This window comes from Carcharodon carcharias, chromosome 18 (assembly GCF_017639515.1).
Source record: "Carcharodon carcharias isolate sCarCar2 chromosome 18, sCarCar2.pri, whole genome shotgun sequence".
NCBI lineage: Eukaryota > Metazoa > Chordata > Chondrichthyes > Lamniformes > Lamnidae > Carcharodon > Carcharodon carcharias.
Window position 1 is genome coordinate 97,218,828 of NC_054484.1, and position 21,620 is coordinate 97,240,447.

Consider the following 21,620-nt stretch of genomic DNA (forward strand, 5'->3'; position numbering starts at 1 on the left):
ATGGTCTTGCCCCTTTCTATCTCTGTAGTTTCCTACAACCTAACATTCCTCCATTGATGGCCATGCCTTCAGGTGTCTAGGCTGTAAGCTCTGGGATACCCTCCTTACACCTGTGCGCCCTCCCTATTCTCCTGCTTTACTCCTTAAAACCTACCTCTTTGACCAAGCTCTTGGTCATTGGACCTAGTATCTCTGTATGCGGCTTGTTGTCATATTTTGTTTTCTAATGTTCCTATGAAGTGCTTGGGACTTTTCATTATGTCAAAGGCACTATATAAGTATAACTTGTTGAATGTGGAAGATGAGTAATCTATCACCTCAATGAGGTAAATCTTAACTAAGTCCAATATTGTAAAATGGGCTGCTGACTCAATGGATAGAATCTTAGCAGTTCGAAAAATATTCTGGCATTGGGACCATTTCCAGGCCCCAGTCCCGCAGAGCTCAGGGTGTGCCAACAGGGAGCCTCTTACAGGGAGGCGGTTAATTAAGAAGCTGTCTCCATGTTTGCTGTCCAGACATCATTGGTCCACTCCACTGGAGGCTGCTGACCCCCAACATGAGACCAAAGTTACAAGACTCTGGCTTCCTGCTGTGAGACCATCTCTCATTTGCTGGTGGAAATGACGCATTAGGGGTGGGGTGGGGTGGGGGCAGCGTGGTGATGGTGGTGGTGGATGGGGGAAGTGGATTGGGGGATGTTGGGGACCGTTCACAAGGTCTGTTGTCACTCTTTTTAATTGATATTTAAGTTAATCTAATTGTTTATTTACCACTGCTGGGTGGGCAGCGGCTGCTGCCTTTAGCCCACTTCCTGCAAAAGGGCGGAGCGGTGGGAACGTGTTGAGGAGCCGACCCAACGCGCACCTTTCCAAATTCACTCTCAGCCGAAACTCCAAGGCCACCTCTGTGGTGCTAATACAATTCCACCCATTATCGTCCATTTTACACTATTGCACAAGGTTAAAACCTAGCCCAACGTTATTCCTGTAACACTGCACTCATAATTTTAAAAATGCTTTCTTATTTAAGGGTGACCAGTCCTGACACAGATGAAAGTGGCGACCTGCCAACATTTAATGGTATCGGTTTACAAGTCACCGATAAATCTAGTGAGTATTATATTATTTGCATTCACAGTCGTTACAAATTTTTGTACAGGCTTACTGCTCAAACAAGGAAGGGAGCTGTCGCTGTAGCAACACAGTAATAGCCAACATTAATAGTATTATATCACATGGTTGTACTTCACAGTGGAACGTTCGTTGTACTCTGGTCTACATGTTTGATAGTTTAATGGTAAATCAAACTCTGGCCCCACAGCAATTGGTAAACACCTAAATTTATCAGTTTCTTGAAAGTGTTAAATGGTATGTTTATTGTTGCATGTGTACCATTTGTCTAAGGCTGCTTATTAGATGAATAATGTATTCAATAAGATACAAAGGGTATTCTGTATTTATTCAAGTGATCAAATCCAATATTGCTAATATTGACTACTCCCCAAATTTGGTGTCATCCACAAATTTAGATATTGTGGCTTTGATTCCGAAGTCCAAATAGTTAATGTAATTTGTGAACAACAATGGTTCCACTTCCCACCTCTTGGCACACTAAATGATTATCCTTTACACCCACTCTATTCCTGTCTTAAAGCCAGCTAGTAATCCATTTTGCTTCTTGTCCCCTGACTCCACATCCTCTGACATCATTCATTAGTCTATTATGTGACATCTTGTTGAAAACCTTTTGAAAGTCCAGATAAATTACATCTACTCCACTACCATTGTTTACTTTCTCTGTTACCTCCTCAAAAAATTCATTGAGGTTGGCCAAGCAAGATTTTCCCTTTGAAATTCATACAGACTAGTCAATTTTATATTTCTCATTTCTAGATGTTCTTCTCCCCTTTAGCAAGGATTCCATTGCTTTTCCTATCACTGATGTTAAGCTGACTGGCTTAGAAGTCCCTGGATATGTTCTTTCCTCTTTCTTAAATATACAGATGATATTAACTATCTGCCAGGGCTCTGACACTACAACTTTTCCTAATGAATTATTAAATGTAGCTATGTCTCAGTAATCCCTACTATGTCTGGTTCCTCCCAATGAATGACTGCCACCAGCTCCCTTGTTTTATTATGGACTCTGTGCATTGCTGTACAGAGATTCTAACTCATTTTTAATAGGATTTCCTCCCACTTCATGTTTAATCATCTGTTTAGATTCCTGTTCAATGGGTGGAATTTTACAGCAACCCCACACCCCTTTCCCCCTCCACCTGGGAGCTGATTGGCAGGCGAGGTGGAGCAGTAAAGTCAGATGGCAAGGTGGCAGCATTGTGCCTGTCACCTGCCCGCCTCTGGTATTTTATCAGCTGCTGGGCATTGGGTGGCCTGTCCACCCTTGGGCCAATTAGTGGTTACTTAAGGACATCCTCCTGCTCTGCTGGTACTTTTCTCTTTGGTTGCTCGTATTATTACTAAGGAGTAGAATACATGGGGTGATTTATTACCTTCCTCATGTGTGCTTCAAGAAAACACAAGTCCTCTTCCCAAAGGGTCCTCCACCTGTAAGCAGCCGTTGTCCCTCAAGGTCCTAGCTTTTCCAGCATCACATCCAGGACAAAGCAGCCCAATTGATTGGCACCACATCCACAAACATTCACTCCCTCCACCACCAATGCACAGTAGCAGCAGTGTGTACCATCTACAAGGTGCACTGCAGGAATTCACCAAGGCTCCTTAGACAGCACCTTCCGAACCCATGACCACTATAATCTAGAAGGACAAAGGCAGCAGATAGATGATGGGAACACCGCCACCTAGAAGTTCCCCTCCAAGCCACTCGCCATTCTGACTTGGAAATATATCGCCGTTCCTTCACTGTCGCTGGGTCAAAACCCTGGAACTCCCTCTCAGACAGCACTGGTGGGTGTATCTACACCTTCTCAAGGGTAACTAGGGATGGGCAATAAATGCTGGCCCAGCCAGCGATGCCCACATCCTGTGAATGAATCAAAAAAATTTCACCGGCTCTGCCATTGACCATGGCTCATAACCTGAGCAAGGGATCCTTACTTGGGCCTGGGACGACTTGCAAAAGGCAGGGGCGACCACCCGCCTGAGGTCTCAAGTGACCCTACTACCCTGCCATTGAATTATATAGAATGTGAAATATCACTTGGGTTTGCTGTACATCCACAATACATTTAAATTATGTTTTTTTTTGGTTTCTTGACAGCATTAAGTTCTGATCAAATTCATTGCATCTTTGTTTTGTGCAGCTGATTACTGTCACTATCAACTTCAGTCCAAACAACATGGAGAGAATTCTGGTCATTAGCACCTGTCACCTATAATCTTCATCCTGCAGTCACAACAAGCTATTGTAGGAATATAATTTCCTGAAAATGCACTCTTATAATGATCCTTCAATAGGAGAATTATTCTGTTTGTTTAAGAAATTCAAATTATACTTAAAACAGTGACGTGAGTTTGGAAAATGGCAAATTCTCTTGAATAAAATGGTGTTGACACAACTTAGTTTATCAAGAAATAAAACGGCTAACTCATGTTTGCATGCAGAAAATGAATCAAAACGAAGGAGGCTTGAAAAAGACAATCGAACGCAAGACAAGGAGGTAACGTAACCATGTAAACTTGATCTCAAGTAATGTCGAATAGTTTACCCTTTGATCTTATCCACTTCACTGTAAATGTTTCATAACAAATAATGCGAATTTTGGAAGTTCCAATTTAGCAATGACTGAGTCTCAACTGACAAAAATTCCTCCTCACTCCACCAATATCACCAAAAAGAAATTAAATGATTATTCATCTCCTGGCTAGTTTTGCCACATTTACCTATGTAACCACCTGGATCTAACAGAGTGATATGACTCTTTACCAGTTCCCTACATTGCTCTCCATATCAACTTCTGTGTTTTCTTTATTTCAGGAATTCTCTAATTCCAGCTCTGACCTTGGTACAGAAGATAAGACCAGCTCTTCAAATGGTATGTTTAACTGTCATAGATTTAAATTAAAACTTAACACAAGACCTTAATATCATGTATGGTACAGCTATTGAATGAACTGAAAGAAATTCAAAGGTAATAGCAGTACAAATAAAACTTACTAAATTCCTACTCCGGCCCCATCCCACAACTCTTTTCTCAGTACATTGATGATTGTTTTGGTGCCGCTTCATGCTTATTACTTATCCTGCTCTGCTATTATCACATTCTGCTTTCTCACCTTAATGCCACTATCAGCACCTCCTTTTAACCCTTACCATTACCATTAACTCCCTTTGTCCTTTTGTTCATGACATCTTTGTCAATCTCTCCTTTGCCCCCACCAGTCGTTGGCCTTCTATCAAACCTCACCTCCTCCACCCACCTTAAACAGTATAATTTTCATCTTATTTTTATTTCTCTTTAGCTCTGAAGAAGAATCATGAAAACTCAAAACGTTAACTCTGTTTTTCTCTCCATAGATGCTTTTAGACCCGCTGAGTTTTTCTAGCATTTTCTGTTTTTGTTTCAAATAAAACCAAGTTCACTTTAGCAACAATTATACTTATCACTTGTTATAGTTAGGTAGAACTTGGAGATCCATTCATAGGAGCAGGAGTAGGCCATTCAGCTCATCGAGACTGCTCTGCCATTCAATTTGATCATGGCTGATCATCCATTTCAATGTCTTTTTACCACACTATCCCCACCCCCTTTTGTCATTGGTATTCAGAAATCTGCCAATCCCTGCTTTAAACATACTCAATGACTGAGCTCCCATAACCCTCTGGGGTAAAGAATTCCAAAGATTCACAACCGTCTGAGTAAAAAAATTATCCTCATCTCATTTCTAAGTGGCTTCCCCTTTATTTTGAAATTGTGTCCTATTGTTCTAGTCTCCCCAACCAGGGGAAACTGCATCTACCCTGTCTATCCCTTTAAGTGTTCTGTAGGTTTCAATGAGATCTTCAAAACTCTAGGCCCAGTTTCCCCAATCTCACTTCAGAGGACAGTCCTGCCATCCCGGGAACAAGTCTGGTGAACTTTTGTTGAACTCCATCCATGGCAATAATATCCTTCCTAAGGTGAGGGGACCAAAATTGCATACAGTCCTCCAGGTGCAGCCTAACCAAGGTTCTTTCCAACTGAAGCAAGGCTTCCCGACTCCTGTACTCAAACCTCTTGTGATAAAAGATAATTCCTTGCTGCACCTGCATGTTAGCTTTCAGTGACTTATTGACGAGGACACCCAGGTCCTTTTGTACATCTACACTTTCTAATCTCTTACCATTTAAGAAATACTCTGCACATCTGTTCCTTCTACCAAAGTGGATAACCTCACATTTTTCTACATTATATTCCATCTGCCATGTTCTTGCCCACTCACTAAGTGTGTCCAAATCCCCTTGAAGCTCCTTTGCATCTTCCTCACAACACACATTCCCATGTAGCTTTGTGTCATCTGTAAACTTGGAAATATTACATATGGTCCCCATACCCAAATCATTGCTATATATTGTGAACAGCTGGGGCCCAAGTACCAGTCCTTGCGATACTCCATTAGTCACAGCCTGCCAACAGGAGAATAATCCATTTATCCCTACTTTGTTTTCTGCCTGTTAACCAATCCTTAATCCATGCCAGTATATTACCTGCTTCCCATGTGCTTTAACTTTTCTAATCAAAGGAAATGTAACTCCATTATTCAAAAAGTGAGGGAGACAGAAAGCAGGAAACTGCAGGCCAGTTAGCCTAACATCTGTCATAGGAAAAATGTTAGAAGCTATTATTAAAGATGTTATAGCATGTCACTTAGAAAAATTCAGGGCAACCAGGCAGAGACAACATGGTTTTGTAAAAGGGAAATCATGTTTAACCAATTTATTAGAGTTCTTTGAAGAAGTCACATGTGCTGTGGATAAAGGGGAAGCAGTGGATGTACTGTACTTACATTTCCAGAACGTATTTAATAAAGTGCCACTTCAAAGGTTATTGCAGAAAATAAAAGCTCATGGTGTAGGAGGTAACATATTGGCATGGATAGAAGATTTGTTGGCTAACAGGAAGCAGAGTGTAGGCATAAATGGGTCTTTTTCTGGCTGGCAGGATGTGGTGAGTGGTGTGCCCAGGGATCAGTGCTGAGGCTTCAACTTTTTACAATTTATATCAATAACAATGAAGGGACTGAAGGAAGGGGTTGCTAAATTTGCTAACAACCAAAGATAGGTAGGAAAGTAAATTGTGAGGAGGATGTAAGGAGGCTACAAAGTGAGATAGATAGGTTAAGTGAGTGGTCAAAGGTCTGGCAAATGGAATATAATGTGGGAAAATGTGAAATCATTTATTTTGGCAGGAAGAATAAAAAGGAAGCTTATTATCCAAATGGTAAGAGATTGCAGAGCTCTGAGACTGAGGGATCTGCATGTCCTAGTGCATAACTCACAAAAGGTTGGTATGCAGGTACAGGAGGTATTTAGAAAAGCTAATAGAATGTTATAATTTATTATGAGGAGAATTGATTACAAAAGTAGGGAGGTTATGCTTCAGTTGTACAGGGCATTGGTGAGACTTCATCTGGAATATTGTATTGGTCACCTTATTTAAAGAAAGATGTGAATGCGTTAGAAGCAGCTCAGAGAAGCTTTACTAGACCAGTACCAGAAATGAGCGGGTTGTTCTATTTGGAAAGGCTGGACAGGTTAGGCTTGTATCCACTGGAGTTTAGAAAAGTACGAGGCGGCTTAATTGAAACCTTTAAGATCCTGAGGGGCCTTGACAGGGTGGATGTGGAGAGGATGTTTCCTTTTGTGGGAGAATCTAGAACTAGGGGTGACTGTGTTTAAAAATAAGGGGTCGCTCATTTAAGACAGATGAGGAGAAATGTTTTCCTTCAGAGGGTTGAGAGTCTTTGGAAATCTCTTTGTCAAAAGGCGATGGAAGCCGAGTCATTGAATATTTTTAAGGCCGAGCGAGATAGATTCTTGATTAACAAAGGGATGAAAGGCTATTGGGGGTAGGCAGGAATGTGGGGTTGAGGTTACATTCAGACCAGCCATTACCTTATTGAATAGTGGAGTAGGCTCGAGGGATCGAGTGGCCAACTCTTTCCTCTAATTTGTATGTTCGTATGTAACCAACCTCCTGTGGGGGACTTGATTGAAAGCCTTCTGAAAATCCAAGTACACTACATTCACTGACTCCTTTTTATTACTTCTGTTAGTAACATTCTCAACAAACTCCAACACGTTCATCAAACATGATTTCCCATCCATAAATCCATGTTGACTATGCTGAATCAGATCACTATTTTCTAAGTATCCATTTATCACATCTTTTATAACAGATTCCAGTATTTTCCCCACTACTGATGTGAGGCTAATAGATCTGTAGTTCCGTTTTCTCTCTCTTTCCCTTCTTAAATAGTGGAGTGACATTTGCTACCTTCCAATCTGCAGGAACAGTTCCAGAATATATAGAATTTTGGAAGTTGATCACCAATGCCTCCACTATCTCCATGACTACCTCTTTCAACACTCTAGGATGTAGGATATCAAGTCCCAGGGACTTATCAACTTTCAGCCTCATTAATTTCTCCAATACAACATGCTTACTAATACTAATTCCCTTCAATTCCTCATTCGCCCTCTGAGAATTCTAGGAGATTTCATGTATCTTCCTCAGTGAAAACAGACGCAAAGTAATCATTTAACTTCTCTGCCATTTCTCTATTTCCCATTATGAATTCTCCTGACTCTGCCTGTAATGGACTCACATTTGTCTTAGGTAAATTTTCCTTTTTACATATCTATAGAAGCTTTTACAGTCTGTTTTAATGTTTTTTGTCAGTCTACATTCATGTTCTATTCTCCCTTTCTTTATCAATTTTTTGGTCCCCCTCTGCTGTATTCTAAAATGCCCCCAATCCTCAGGTTTACTGCTATTTCAGGCAACTTTATGGACCTTTTCTTTCAATACTGAACAATCCTTAATTCAGTGTCCCTCAAGCAGTTTTCACCAGAGGCACCTTTGGAACCAGTCACATTGGCATCCACCTGACAAAGTGCAAAATTGCCCAGGTATACCTTGCCCTCAAAATGCAGGATAAATCCAATCCGGCCAGTTACCCCACCCCCATTAATCTGCTCTCAATCATCACTGAAGTGATGGAAGTTGTTGTCGACGGTGCTATCAAGCGGCGCTTATTTATCAATGATCTGATCTTTGATGTTCAGTTTGCATTCTACCAGGACCCTCAGCTCTTGACCTAATTGCAGCTTTGATCCAAACATGGACAAAAAAGCTGAATTTCAAAAGTGAGATGAGAATGACTCCCCTTAACAGCATTTGACCAAGTGAGGCATCAAGGAGTCCTAGCAATATTGAAGTCGATAGAAATCAGGGGAAGATTCTGCACTGACTGGAGTCATACCTAGCACAGAGGAGTTGACTGTAAATGTTGGAGGTTGCTCATCGCAGCTACAGGCATCGCTAAAGGAGTTCCTCAGTATATTGTCTTATGCCCATCCATGTCCAGCTGTTTCATCAATTACCTTTCCTCCATCATAAGGTCAAAAATAGGAAAGTTTTATGATGATTGCAGAGTGGCCAGTTCAATTTACAACTTCTCAGGTAGTGAAACAGCACTTACCCGCATGAAGCAAGACCTGGACAACATTCAGACTTGGGCTGAAAAATGGCAACATTTGTGCCAAAAGTACCAGGTAATGACCGTCTCCAACAAGAGAGAGTCTAACCATCTCCCCTTGACGTTCAAAGGCATTACCATTTCTAACATTCTGGAGATCACCATTGACCAGAAATTTAACTGGACTAATTATATAAGTGGTTACAAGAGCAGGTCAGAGACTGGTTATTCTGTGGCAAATAACACACCTCCTCTCACCCCCAAAGACTTTTCAGCAATTTTTTCTATTTATTCATGAGACGTGGGAATCTCTGGCTAGGCCAGCATTTATTACCCATCCCTAATTACCCTTGAGAAGGTGGTGGTAAGCTGCCTTCTTGAACTGCTGCAGTCCATGTGCTGTAGGTACACCCACAGTGCTGTTAGAGAGGGAATTCCAGGATTTTCACCCAGCGACAGTGGAGGGGGGGTGATATATTTCCGGTCAGGACAGTGAGTGGCTTGGAGGGGAACTTCCAGGTGGTGGTGTTCCCATGTATCCATTGCCCTTGTCCTTCTGGATGGTAGTGGTCATGGGTTTGGAACGTACTGTCTAAGGCGCCTTGGTGAATTCATGCAGTGCACCTTGTAGATGGTACACACTGCTGCTACTGTGCGTTGGTGGTGGAGGAAGTGAATGTTTGTGGATGTGGTGCCAATCAAGCAGACTACTTTGTCCTGGACGGTGACAAGCTTCGTGTGTGTTGTGAGAGCTGCACTCATCCAGGCAAGTGGGGAGTATTCCATTACACTCTGGACTTGCGCATTGTAGATGGCTTTGGGGAGTCAGGTGGTGAGTTACTCACCGCAGGATTCCTGGCCTCTTTCTTGCCCTTGTAGCCACAGTATTTATATGACTGGTCCAGTTCAAAGTCTGGTCAATGGTAACCCCCAGAATATTGGGTAGCTCCCAGCATCTTCAAGGCACAAGTCAGGAATGTGATGGAATACTCTCCAGTTGCCTGGATGACTGCAGTCCAACAATGCTTAGGAAGCCCCAAACTTGAAAATAGCAAGGAGAGGGAGTGGTGATATTACAGTCCAATCCTGCAGACTTCTTTCGGATACTGTAACAATCATAGCTTTTCGCGTGTGGGGTTTTGACCATGTGACATCTGGCTATTGGTGCACAATGGAGGCAATCCATATTAAGAAAGGAGCTTTGATCTTCCATTCTCAAAACTATCAAGATGCCATCAAAACAGATAGGCGGTTCTTAACATAATGAGTTTTGTTAGTCCTTCTCTGTTTCTGAGGTCAGAATCTCTATTGGCTTATTGTCCTTATGTTTTGTGGAGAGTTCAGACAATAGCAGGCATGAAGCCCAACAGGGGAACTGCCTAGAAATGTTCCCAGGCAAATCCAAGTGCAGAGGCTTCTAGAATCTTGGCCAATTTGCAGGTCAGGTCACTTCTGGAGTCATTATAAAACCCAGTGCCCTTGCAGTTCTCGCTGTTTCTTTTCCTTTTTAAAAACAATCCAAGACATTATACTAGCCAACGAAACTAAATATTCCACATTGCACAGGACACATTGTCGCAATTGTAGGTGCTCACTTAACGGATCATGGTATTGTTTCATTTGGCTGGTCAGTGGCATAAATCTTTAGTTTTGCCAGTGTACCTTAGTACAGATCTTTGTGTGCAATGCTTTGTGTGCTCATCATCAAGTAGGAGTGCTACAGTGCTGGCAATGGATTACAGTTTTCATTTGTAGCTACAAACAGCATTGACAACTCTTAACCAGATCCATAGATTTAGTCCAGAGCTAGTTCTGCACTGTTCCAAGAATGTGTTCACCCCCTAATTTAGCAAAAGTACCCCTGGATGACAGGGACATTCCCCTTGCCAAATACCCTGGTGACCTTTGAGTTAAATCAACCTGTTCTGCCCCAAAAACACTTTAGTCTTTTCTATGTTTAATTCCATGTTTCTATATTTCTGTTTCTTTAACCATGGAACCACAATTCTGCTATTCTGGTAATTTTGATTGTTAAGAATGAATGTAGCATGAAGCAGCACTTTCAGGACTCCAGAATGTCCAAAGTGCTTCTTCGCCAATGAAGTACTAGTGAAGTGTAGTGTGATGTAGGAAATGAGCAGCCAATTTGCTCAGTCACCTCTCACAAATAGATGTGTGATAATATTTTTAAATATCACGAGACATGGGCGTCTCTGGCCAGACAAGCATTTTTATTGCCCATCCCTAATTGCCCTTGAGAAGGTGATGGGGAGCCGCCTTCTTGAACTGCTGTAGTCCATATAATGTAGGTACACCCACAGTGCTGTTAGGAAGGGAGTTCCAGGATTTTGACCCAAGTGATGTAGGAACGGTGATACAGTTCCACGTAGGGATGGCGTGTGACTTGGATAGGGACTTGCAAGTGATGGTGTTCCTCTGCATCTCCTGCCCTTGCCTTTCTAGATGGTAGATGTTGGGATGTGTCTGTCAAAAGAGCATTGGGGAGTTGCTGCAGTGCATCTTATTGATCAGGCTCACTACTACCACTGTGCACCAGTGGGAGAGGAAGTGAATGTTTAATGTGGTGGATGGGGTACCAATCAAGCAGGCTGCTTTGTCCTGAATGGTATTCATCTTCCTGAGTGTTGTTGGACTGCACTCACCCAGGCAAGTGGGGAACATTCCATCACACTCCTGACTTGTGCCTTGTAAAAATTGGACAGTCTTTGGGGAGTCAGGAGGTGAGTTACTCTCTGCCGAATTCCCAGCCTCTGACCTGCTCTTGTAGCCACAGTATTTATATGGCTAGTCCAGTTCAGTTTCTGGTCAATGGTAACCCCCCAGGATGTTGATAATGGCCAGATCATTGTTTTTAGCTGATGTTGGATGAGCAATAAACTCCCAAGACATTGAGCAAACACCCCTGTCCTTCACTCAAGCACTATTATGTCTATCTGAGAAGTCAGATGAGAATTGTCTCAGCCAAAAGATGGCACCTCCGACAATGCAAGATTGCCTTTGCACTTCACTGAAGTGCCAGTCATGATAATGTGCTCACATCTCGAGAGTGAGACTTGAATCCATAATCTTCTGGTTCAGTGATGAGATGGCCGCCACTGAGCCATTTTGGGTGTTAAAACTGACACTGATTTGAAATGGTTTTCTTTTACTTTTGGTTTTCTACTATTCTCTGAGAGACAAATGGCTTTTTGGTGATTTTTCAATTCTCCCATGACATGTCCAAGATTCTCAGAATCTTCTTCATCTGCTCTTTATTTTTAATCATTCTCTCTCTTTTCTCTGTGAAGCAGAATGGTCACCCTCCTTGCTCAGTGGAAACACTCTTCAAGATGATCAAGTTGAAGTTCAATTAATTGAGGTGCGTTGGCATATTCCTGAGGTGCGTTGGAGTATCATTAAGGAGGAACAAAATCAGTATGAGAAAGAATGCCTTCATGTATTGCTACTTTAGTGATTGACTGAATAGTGGCGAACTCAACAAGTTAAGCAGTGTGACAAAACAAGGGTAGTTTGATGCAGAACACTCAGAGGAAGATTTGAGTTGTGGCTTTTGCACTGTTGAAGCATTTAAATTGAATCCGGATATTTGCTATTTCAATCGATATGGCAAGTTGCATTGTCCCTTATTGTAGCACTTGGTAGTGTTTGTGAAGCAAGTGATTCACCTGCATGTCATCTGAGACCTTTAAGCCCAAAGGAACACAGTACCACCTACCCAGCAGGGTAATGCATTCTGTAATACCTGGTGTAATGCACATCTCCTTAAATAAACAGTACCTGCAAAGAGAAAAGGCAGATTAACATTTTGAATGTGGACCCTTTACCAGAAATGGAAACTTGGTCTGAACAAAATCAGTAGTGATGAGGGAGAGAATGTTAAGAGCCCAGGAATACTGGCTGTTACCACAGAGAGACAGTTAATGGGATATATGATCTGTGAAGAATGTTTAAAGACACCAGACTGGCTAAACCATATAGCCCCTGCCTCACCGTTGGCAATCGCATGGGAGGTCTACCAATAGTTTGTTTTTCATTTGGATTGTGGTCAATACCTGGCAAAGTAGTACTTCTTGCCCATTAATTCAAACCTCAAGAGCTTATTCTGAAACTGCCATAGTGGGATCTGAACTCATTCTGTGGATTACTGATCCAGTAACATAACCACTACGCTCTCTTATTCAATATTATGTGTAGAAAAATTAAATGCAGTCAAAATATAATTACTGCAGACTAGTGGGAGCATTACAACAGTTCTTACTACTTCCACAGATGTGGTTGCCTTTGCCTTCCTCAGGAAGACTATAAGCTTGTTGCCAGAGCTTGCTAGCTACAAAATCTGCTTTTGCATTCTGGGTAAATTGGTATATTTAATATTCCTGTACTTTGGATATCTACCCTATGGTCAATGTGACACATTCCCAGAGCATGGAAATTAGAATCCACAATTTCTTTAAAACGAGGGCAGGCAACGACCTGCTTATTCCTGTTTTGCACCCAAGAAAGATGTTAGCTAGCACTCTGATTCTGTCACACTAGTGAGCTTCACTGACAGATGGTTTCTGTTTTAAACTGTGGGCAGAAAAGCAGTTTCATTCAAGAACCAAGTCTTTTCCATGCCATTTGCCAAGGAATCAACTGTCAGGATTCAATCTCTCTCTGCGTCTGGTGCTGGATGATTCCTAGGTTTAGAATTGAGAATCTAAATTCCTATTTTAAACCAGAAATATGTCACTAACCACACTATAAGCAATACAGCTATCTGCTGAGCTGAAGGATTAAAAATAGGGATAGGAATTGGCTATTCAACCCTAGAGGCCTGTTCTGCCATTCAGTTCAACTATGGCTGATCTGTATCTCAACTCCATTTACCAGCTTTGTTTCCACATCCCTTAATAAACTTGCCTCACAAAAATCTATCTAATTCTGAAATTTTCAACTGGCCTGCCCTCAATAGCTTTTTAGGGGAGGGATTTCCTGATTTCCACTAAGCTTTTGTATGAAGAGCTGCTTCCTGAAATGACTGACTTGGCCTGAATCAATCTGATTTGAACTTCCCACATTCCAGAAGTTCCAATGCCTAACAGAAGATTCTGTGAATCATACAAAGCTTGAATCTGCCGATAACCACTTTTATAGCAATGGACCTGAGTCCTGCTACCACCAATATTTCAGGTTAGTTGCTTCCTATGAGATGAGTGTTCTATCAGTTATATAAAACTGAGATTGTTCTAACTGTGCTTATTTGAGTCAGTATTGAATCATAGAATCTTGCAGTATAGAAGGAGGCCATTCAACCCATCCTGTCCATGTAGGCTCTCTAAAAGAAACATCCAATCTATCCCACTGCCCTGTTCTTTCCCTATAGCCCCAAGTATATTTCCAGTTTCCCCTTTGAAAGTTACAATTGAATTTGCCTTGACCATCCTTTCAGGCAGCACATTGCAGATCAGAACAGTTCGCTATGTAGAAATAATTCTCCCCTCTGGTTCTCTGTCTTAAACCTGTGTCCTCTGCTTACCAGCCAGGAATTAAGTTTTATTAATTTTATTTAAATACCAGCATGGTGTAATGAAGTAAATTTTGTTTTAAGGTAATACTGTATGTTTATATACTTTTATGCTCTTTTAAAGCAACACTATTTTTCTTTTAGACTGTTAATGCCAGGAATGCACATCCTGATCCTCTTCCCATTCCAGGTACAATCATTTTATTTTGTATTTCATTAGCTGAACTGAAATGCAAACAGTAAATCCAAAAGTATCATTGATATGGGGTTCAGAGTGTCATGGCAATTAATCAGTCAGTTACAAATTGTGTGACAGACCCTTTGTCCTGTTGGATAACATGGCCAATCAGCCCAGCCAGTCAATCCTGCTGTTTAAACCCCACACAAATCTCCCATTCCATTCAGCTTCTCTCACCCTTTCAGCATATCTTTCTAGTCCCTTTTCTCTTACATATTTGTCTGGTTTCCTTTTGAAAACATTTAAGCTATTTGCCTCAACCACTTCCTGTGGTAGCGGGCTGCACGTTCCAACCAGTGTCTGAGCAAAGAAATTTCTCCTGAATTCCCTATTGGATTTATTAATAACTATCTTGTATCTATGGCCCTTAGCCTTGGATTTTCCCACAAGTGTAAAGTTTCGTTCCACAACTACATTGTCTAACCCATTTATGGCTTTCAAGACCAGTTCACTTCTCTGTCTTTCTAAAGATAAAAGCCCCATTTGTCCAATCTTTCCCATTAGCTGGAATCTCTCTGTTCTGGTATCACCCTTGTAAATATGTTTTACATTTTCTCCAGAGCTTCTTTGCCCTTTCCTTAGTATGGAGAGCAAAACTTTGCACAGTGCTCGAAGGTTGGCTTGACCAGGGTTAAAATACAAGTTTAAAATGATTAAAAGACAATTTTAACATAACTTCACTACTTTTGAAATCTATACCCTGGAAATTAATCCCAGTTCCTGTAAGAATTTTAAATTGCTTTGCTGACCTGTGATGCTGTTTTTAATGATTTATTTTTTTCATCTGTTTCCCTAGATTCCTTTACTCTTCTACCCCACTCAGTTTCTTGTTTTTTAAGATATACTTGATTTTTCTGTTTTTCCTACCAAGTGCATCAGTTCACATTTATCCATGTTAAAGCTCATTTGCCACTTAACTGTCGGTCTGAAAGTTGTATTTTTCCTCAGTGTAAGCTATAGCCCACAGTTTGGAAACATCCGCAAATGTTAATATTGGGTTACTTGCCTCTTAAGTCCAAATCATTAAGGTAAATTATGAATAACAATGGTTGCAGCACTGATCCTTTTTTAAAAATTAATTCACAAGATGTGGGCTTCACTGGCTGGGCCAGCATTTATTGCCCATCCCTAGTTGCCCTTGAGAAGGTGGTGGTGGTGAGCTTCCTTCTTGAACCATTGCAGTCCCTGTGGTGTAGGTACACCCACAGTGCTGCTGGGAAGGGAGTTTCAGGATTTTGACACAGCGACAATGGAGGAATGGTGATATATTTCCAAGTCAGGATAATGTGTGATTTGGTGGGAAACTTCCAGGTGGTGATGTTCCCATGTATCTGCTGCCCTTGTCCTTCTAGATGGTAGTGGTCACAGAATTACAGTACACTGACACGTGAGAAACACCTGACCTACCTACCTAATCCCATTTACCAGCACTTGGCCCATAGCCTTGAATGTTATGATGTGTCAAGTGCTCATCCAGGTACTTTTTAAAGGATGTGAGCAACCCACCTCCACCATCCTCCCAGGCAGTGCATTCCAAACCGTCATCACCCTTTGGGTAAAAAAGTTTTTCCTCACATCCCCCCCTAAACCTCCTGTCCCTCACCTTGAACTTGTGTCCCCTTTGTGACTGACCCTTCAACTCAGGGGAACAGCTGTTCCCTGTCCACCCTGTCCATGCCCCTCATAATCTTGTACACCTCGATCAGGTCACCCCTCAGACTTCTCTGCTCCAACGAAAACAACCCAAGTCTATCCAACCTCTCTTCATAACTTAAATGTTTCATCCCAAGCAACATCCTGGTGAATCTCCTCTGCACCCCCTCCAGTGCAATCACATCCTTCCTATAATGTGGCTACCAGAACTGCACACAGTACTCCAGCTGTGGCCTCACCAAGGTTCTGTACAACTCCAACATGACCTCCCTACTTTTGTAATCTATTCCTTGATTGATAAAGGCAAGTGCCCCATATGCCTTTTTCACCATCCCACTAACATGCCCCTCTGCCTTCAGAGATCTATGGACACACACGCCAAGATCCCTTTGTTCCTCAGAACTTCCTGCTGTCATGCCATTCATTGAATACTCCCTAGTCAAATTACTCCTTCAAAATGTATCACCTCTTACTTTTCAGGGTTAAATTCCATCTGCCACTTATCTGCCCATTTGACCACCCCATCTATATCTTCCTGTGGCCCAAGACACTCAACCTCATTGTTAACCACCCAATCTTTGTGTCATCTGCAAACTTACTAATCCTACACCCACATAGTCATCTATGTCATTTATATAAATGACAAATAATAGGTGACCCAGCACAGATCCCTGTGGTACACCACTGGACACTGGCTTCCAGTCACTAAAGCATCCTTCTTTCATCACCCTCTGCCTCCTACAACTAAGCCAATTTTGAATCCTCCTTCTAGTCATTGTGGGTTGGAAGGTGCTGTCTAAGGAGACTTGGTGAATTCCTGCAGTGCATCTTGTTGATGGTACACACAGCTGCTACTGTGCTATGGTGGAGGGAGTGAATGTTTGTGGATGTGGTGCCAATCAAGCGGGCTGCTTTGCCCTGGACGGTGTGGAGCTCTTTGAGTATTTTGGGAGCTGCACTTATCCAGGCTAGTGGGGAGTATCCCATCACACTCCTGACTTGTCCCTTGTAGATGGTGGACAGGCTTTGGGGAGTCAGGAGGTGAGTTATCGTCACAGGATTCTTAGCCTCTGACCTGCTCTTGTAGCCACAGTATTTATATGGCTAGTCCAGTTCAGTTTCTGGTCAATGGTAACTCCCAGGATGTTGATAGTGGGGGATTCAGAGATGGTAATGCCATTAATTGTCAAGGGGCAATGTTTAGATTCTCTCTTGATGGAGATGGTCATTGCCTGACACTCATGTGGTGTGAATGTTAGCTGCCACTTGTCAGCCCCGAGCCTGGATATTGTCCCAGTTTTGCTGCATTTGGACATGGACTGCTTCAGTATCTGAGAAGTCACGAATGATGCTGAATATTGTGCAATCAATAGGGAACATCCCCACTTCTGACCTTATGATGGAAGGCAGGTCATTGTTGAAGCAGCTGAAGGTGGTTGGGCTGAGGACACTACCCTGAGGAACTCCTGCAGTGATGTCCTGGAGCTGAGATGATTGACCTTCAACAACCACAACCATCTTCCTTTGTGCTAGGTATGACTCCAACCAGCAGAGAGTTCTCCCCTGATTCCCATTGACTCTAGTTTTGCTAGGGTTCCTTGATGCCACACTCAGTCAAATGTGGCCTTGATGTCAAGGGCAGTCACTCTCACCTCTCCTCGGAGGTTCAGCTCTTCTGTCCATGTTTGAACCAAGGCTGTAATGAGGTCAGGAGCTGAGTGGCCCTGGCAGAACCCAAACTGGGCATCTGTGAGCAGGTTATTGCTAAGCAAATGCTGCTTGATAGCACTGTTGGTGATCCCTTCTGTTACTTTACTGATGATCGAGAGTAGACTGATGGGACTGTTAATGCCCCGGTTGGATTTGTCCTGCTTTTTGTGTACAGGACATACCTGGACAATTTTCCACATAGCTGGGTAGATGCCAGTGTTGTAGCTGTACTGGAACAGCTTGGCTAGGGGTGCGGCAAGTTCTGGAGCACGAGCCTTCAATACTATTGCTGGAATATTGTCAGGGCCCATAGCTTTTGCAGTATCCGGTGCCTTTAGCCGTTTCCTGATATCATGTGGAGTGAATTGAATTGGCTGAAGACTGGCATCTATGTTGCTGGGGACCTCTGGAGGAGCCTGAGATGGATCATCCACTCGGCACTTCTGGCTGAAGATTGTAGCAAATACTTTAGCCTTATCTTTTCCACTCATCTGCTGGGCTCCCTCATCATTGAGGATGGGGATATTTGTGGAGCCTTCTCCAGTGAGTTGTTTAAAAGTCCACCACCATTCACAACTGGATGGACTGCAGGACTGCAGAGCTTAGATCTGATCCGTTAGTTGTGGAATCGTTTATCCCTATCTATTGCTTGGTGCTTATGGTGTTTGACCTGCAAGTAGTCCTGTGTTATAGCTTCACCAGGCTGACACCTCATTTTTAGGTATGCCTGGTACTGCTCCTGGCATGCCCTCCTACACTCCTCATTGAACCAGGGTTGATCCCCTGGCTTGATGGTAATGGTAGAGTGAGGGATATGCCGGGCTATGAGGTTACAATTTGTGTTCGAGTACAATTCTGCTGCTGCCGATGGCCCACAGTGCCGCATCGATGCTAGTCTTGAGTTATTAAATCTGTTCGAAATCTATCCCATTTAGCACAATGGTAGTGCCACACAACACGATAGAGGATATCCTCAACGTGAAGGCGGGACCTCATCTCCACAACGACGGTGGTCACTCCCACCAGTACTGTCATTCTCACATGCATCTGTAGGAGGCAGGTTGGTGAGGATGAGATCAAGTATGTTTTTCCCTCCTTTTGGTTCCCTCATTACCTGCCACAGACCCAGTCTAGCAGCTATGTCATTTAGGGCTCGGTCAGTAGTGGTGCGACCGAGCCACTCTTGGTGATGGAGATTGAAGTCCCCCACCCAGAGTACATTCTGCACCCTTGCCACCCTCAGTGCTTCCTCCAAGTGATGTTCAACATAGAGGAGCACTGACTCATCAGCTGAGGGAGGGCGGTACGTGGTAATCAGCAGGAGGTTTCCTTGCCCATGTTTGACCTGATGCCATGAGAGTTCATGGGTCCAGAGTCATGTTGAGGACTCCCAGGGCAACTCCCTCCTGACTATATACCACTGTGCAGCCACCTCTGGCCGCCCCACCAGCAGGACAGACCCAGGTATGGTGATGGTGGTGCCTAGGACATTATCTGTGAGGTATGATTCCATGAGGATGACTATGTCAGGCTGTTACTTGACTAGTCTGAGAGACAGCTCTCCCCCCAGATGTTAGTAAGGAGGACTTTGCAGGGTTGACAGAGTTGAGTATGCCATTGTCATTTCCGGTGCCTAGGTCGATGTTGGGCAGTCCATCTGGTTTCATTCCTGTTTTGAGACTTTATATCGGCTTAATACAACTGAGTGTCTTGCTGGGCCATTTCAGAGTCAACCACATTGCTGTGGGTCTGGAGTCACATGTAGGCCAGACCAGGTAAGGATGGCAGATTTCCTTCCCTAAAGGACATTAGTGAACCAGATGGGTTTTTACGACAATCGACAATAGTTTCATGGTCATCATTAGACTTTTTGATTTCAGATTTTTATTGAATTCAAATTCCACCATCTGCTGCAGCAGGATTTGAACCCCATTACTCTGGCTCTCTGGATTACTAATCCAGCGACAATATGAGTAAAGACAAGTTGAGTGGATCAGGAGGGGACAGAGAATTTAATGGTAATAGTGCATCAGAGGCTAAGGTCCATGCAGGGAATAGTAATGAAAAATTAAACTTGAATTCACTTTATCTGAATGCGGGGAGTATCTGCAATAAGATAGATGAACTAGTGGCATAAATGATTTAGATCTAATGGCCATTATAGACACATGGTTACAAGGTGACCAAGGTTGGGAAATACATATTTCAGGTACACAGCATTTCAAAAAGGCAGGCAGAATGGAAAAGGAGGAGGGATAGCTCTGCTAATAAAGGATGATATAAGGATAAAAGCAAAATACTGTGGATGCTGGAAATCTAGCACAAAAAGAAAAATACCTAGAAAAACTCAGCAGGTCTGACAGCATCTGCGGAGAAGAATACAGTTGATGTTTCGAGTCTATATGACCCTGCATCAGAACTAAGGAAATAGAGAAATGAGGTGAAATATAAGCTGGTAGAGGGGGATGGGACAGGTAGAACTGGATAAGGGGCCAGTGATGGTGAAGGCAAAGAAGAGATTGCCAAAGATGTCATAGACAAAAGGACAAAGGAGTGTTGACAGTGGTGATATTATCTAAGGAATGTGCTAATGGGGACATAAGAATAGCAAGCAGGACAAGCAAGTGGCAGATGGCCCTAGTGGGGGTGGGGTGGGGGGAAGGGATTGAAATGGGCTAAAAGGTGGAGATAAAACAATAGATCAAAATAAATTTAAAAATAGGTGGGAAAAGAAAAATATATTTGTAAATAAATTATAAATGATTGGAAAAAGGGGGATCAGAAAGGGGGTGGGGATGGAGGACAGAGCTCATGATCTGAAATTGTTGAACTCAATATTAAGTCCGGAAGGCTGTAAAGTGCCTAGTCGGAAGATGAGGTGCTGTTCCTCCAGTTTGCGTTGAGCTTCATTGGAACATTGCAGCAAGCCAAGGACGGACATGTGGGCATGAGAGCAGGGCGGTGTGTTGAAATGGCAAGCGACAGGGAGGTCTGGGTCATGCTTACGGATAAACTGAAGGTGCTTCGCAAAGCGGTCACCCAGTCTGCATTTGGTCTCTCCAATGTAGAGTAGACCGCATTGGGAGCAGCGAATGCAGTAGACTAAATTGAGGGAAGTGCAAGTAAAGTGCTGCTTCACTTGAAAGGAGTGTTTGGGCCCTTGGACGGTGAGGAGAGGGGAAGTAAAGGGGCAGGTGTTGCACCTACTGCAGTTGCATGAGAAGGTGCAGTGGGAGGGGGTTGAGGTGTAGGGGGTGATGGAGGAGTGGATCAGCGAAAAAGGATCTTGGCTCAGAAAATCAGGCAGTAGAATTAGTATGGGTAGAGATTATGAATAGCAAGCATCAGAAAACGCTGGTGGGAGTAGTTCATAGGCTCCCTTAACTATAGTTACACCATTGGACAGAGCATTAAGCAAGAAATTATTGGAACTTGTAACAAAGGCAATGTAATAGTCATGGGGGACTTTAATCTTCATATAGACTGGACCAATCAAATTTACAAAGGTGGTCTGGAAGATAAGTTTCAAAAATGCTTTCACAAAGGTTTCCTGGAGCAATATGTTGGATAAATAGGGATGAATCTATTGTGCAGTGGGGCAGGATTAATTAGTAATGTCATTGTAAAAAATGCACCAGGAAATAGTGATCATAATACAATTAAATTCCACATTGTTTTGAAACAACATACTCTAATCTCGAACAAAAACCTTAAACTTAAACAAAGCCAATTACATAGCTATGAGGGGAGAGCTGTCTATGGTTGATTGGGGAAATAAATGTATGGAGTTAATAAACAGTGGGAAACATTTAAAGAAACAGTTCAAGAT

The 21,620-nt window shown here is 42.7% G+C and overlaps 1 protein-coding gene across 1 annotated transcript in view; it reads left to right on the top strand.

Moving 5' to 3' along the window:
- phf11 (PHD finger protein 11) overlaps nt 1-21,620 on the top strand; it is a 167,913-nt gene that overhangs the window by 126,088 nt on the left and 20,205 nt on the right. Inside the window, exons 29-33 of the mRNA XM_041210924.1 lie at nt 1,033-1,112; nt 3,588-3,643; nt 3,961-4,018; nt 11,972-12,063; nt 14,335-14,380. Of these exons, the coding sequence (XP_041066858.1) occupies nt 1,033-1,112; nt 3,588-3,643; nt 3,961-4,018; nt 11,972-12,063; nt 14,335-14,380 (332 nt within the window). The remainder of the gene's footprint in view (nt 1-1,032; nt 1,113-3,587; nt 3,644-3,960; nt 4,019-11,971; nt 12,064-14,334; nt 14,381-21,620) is intronic.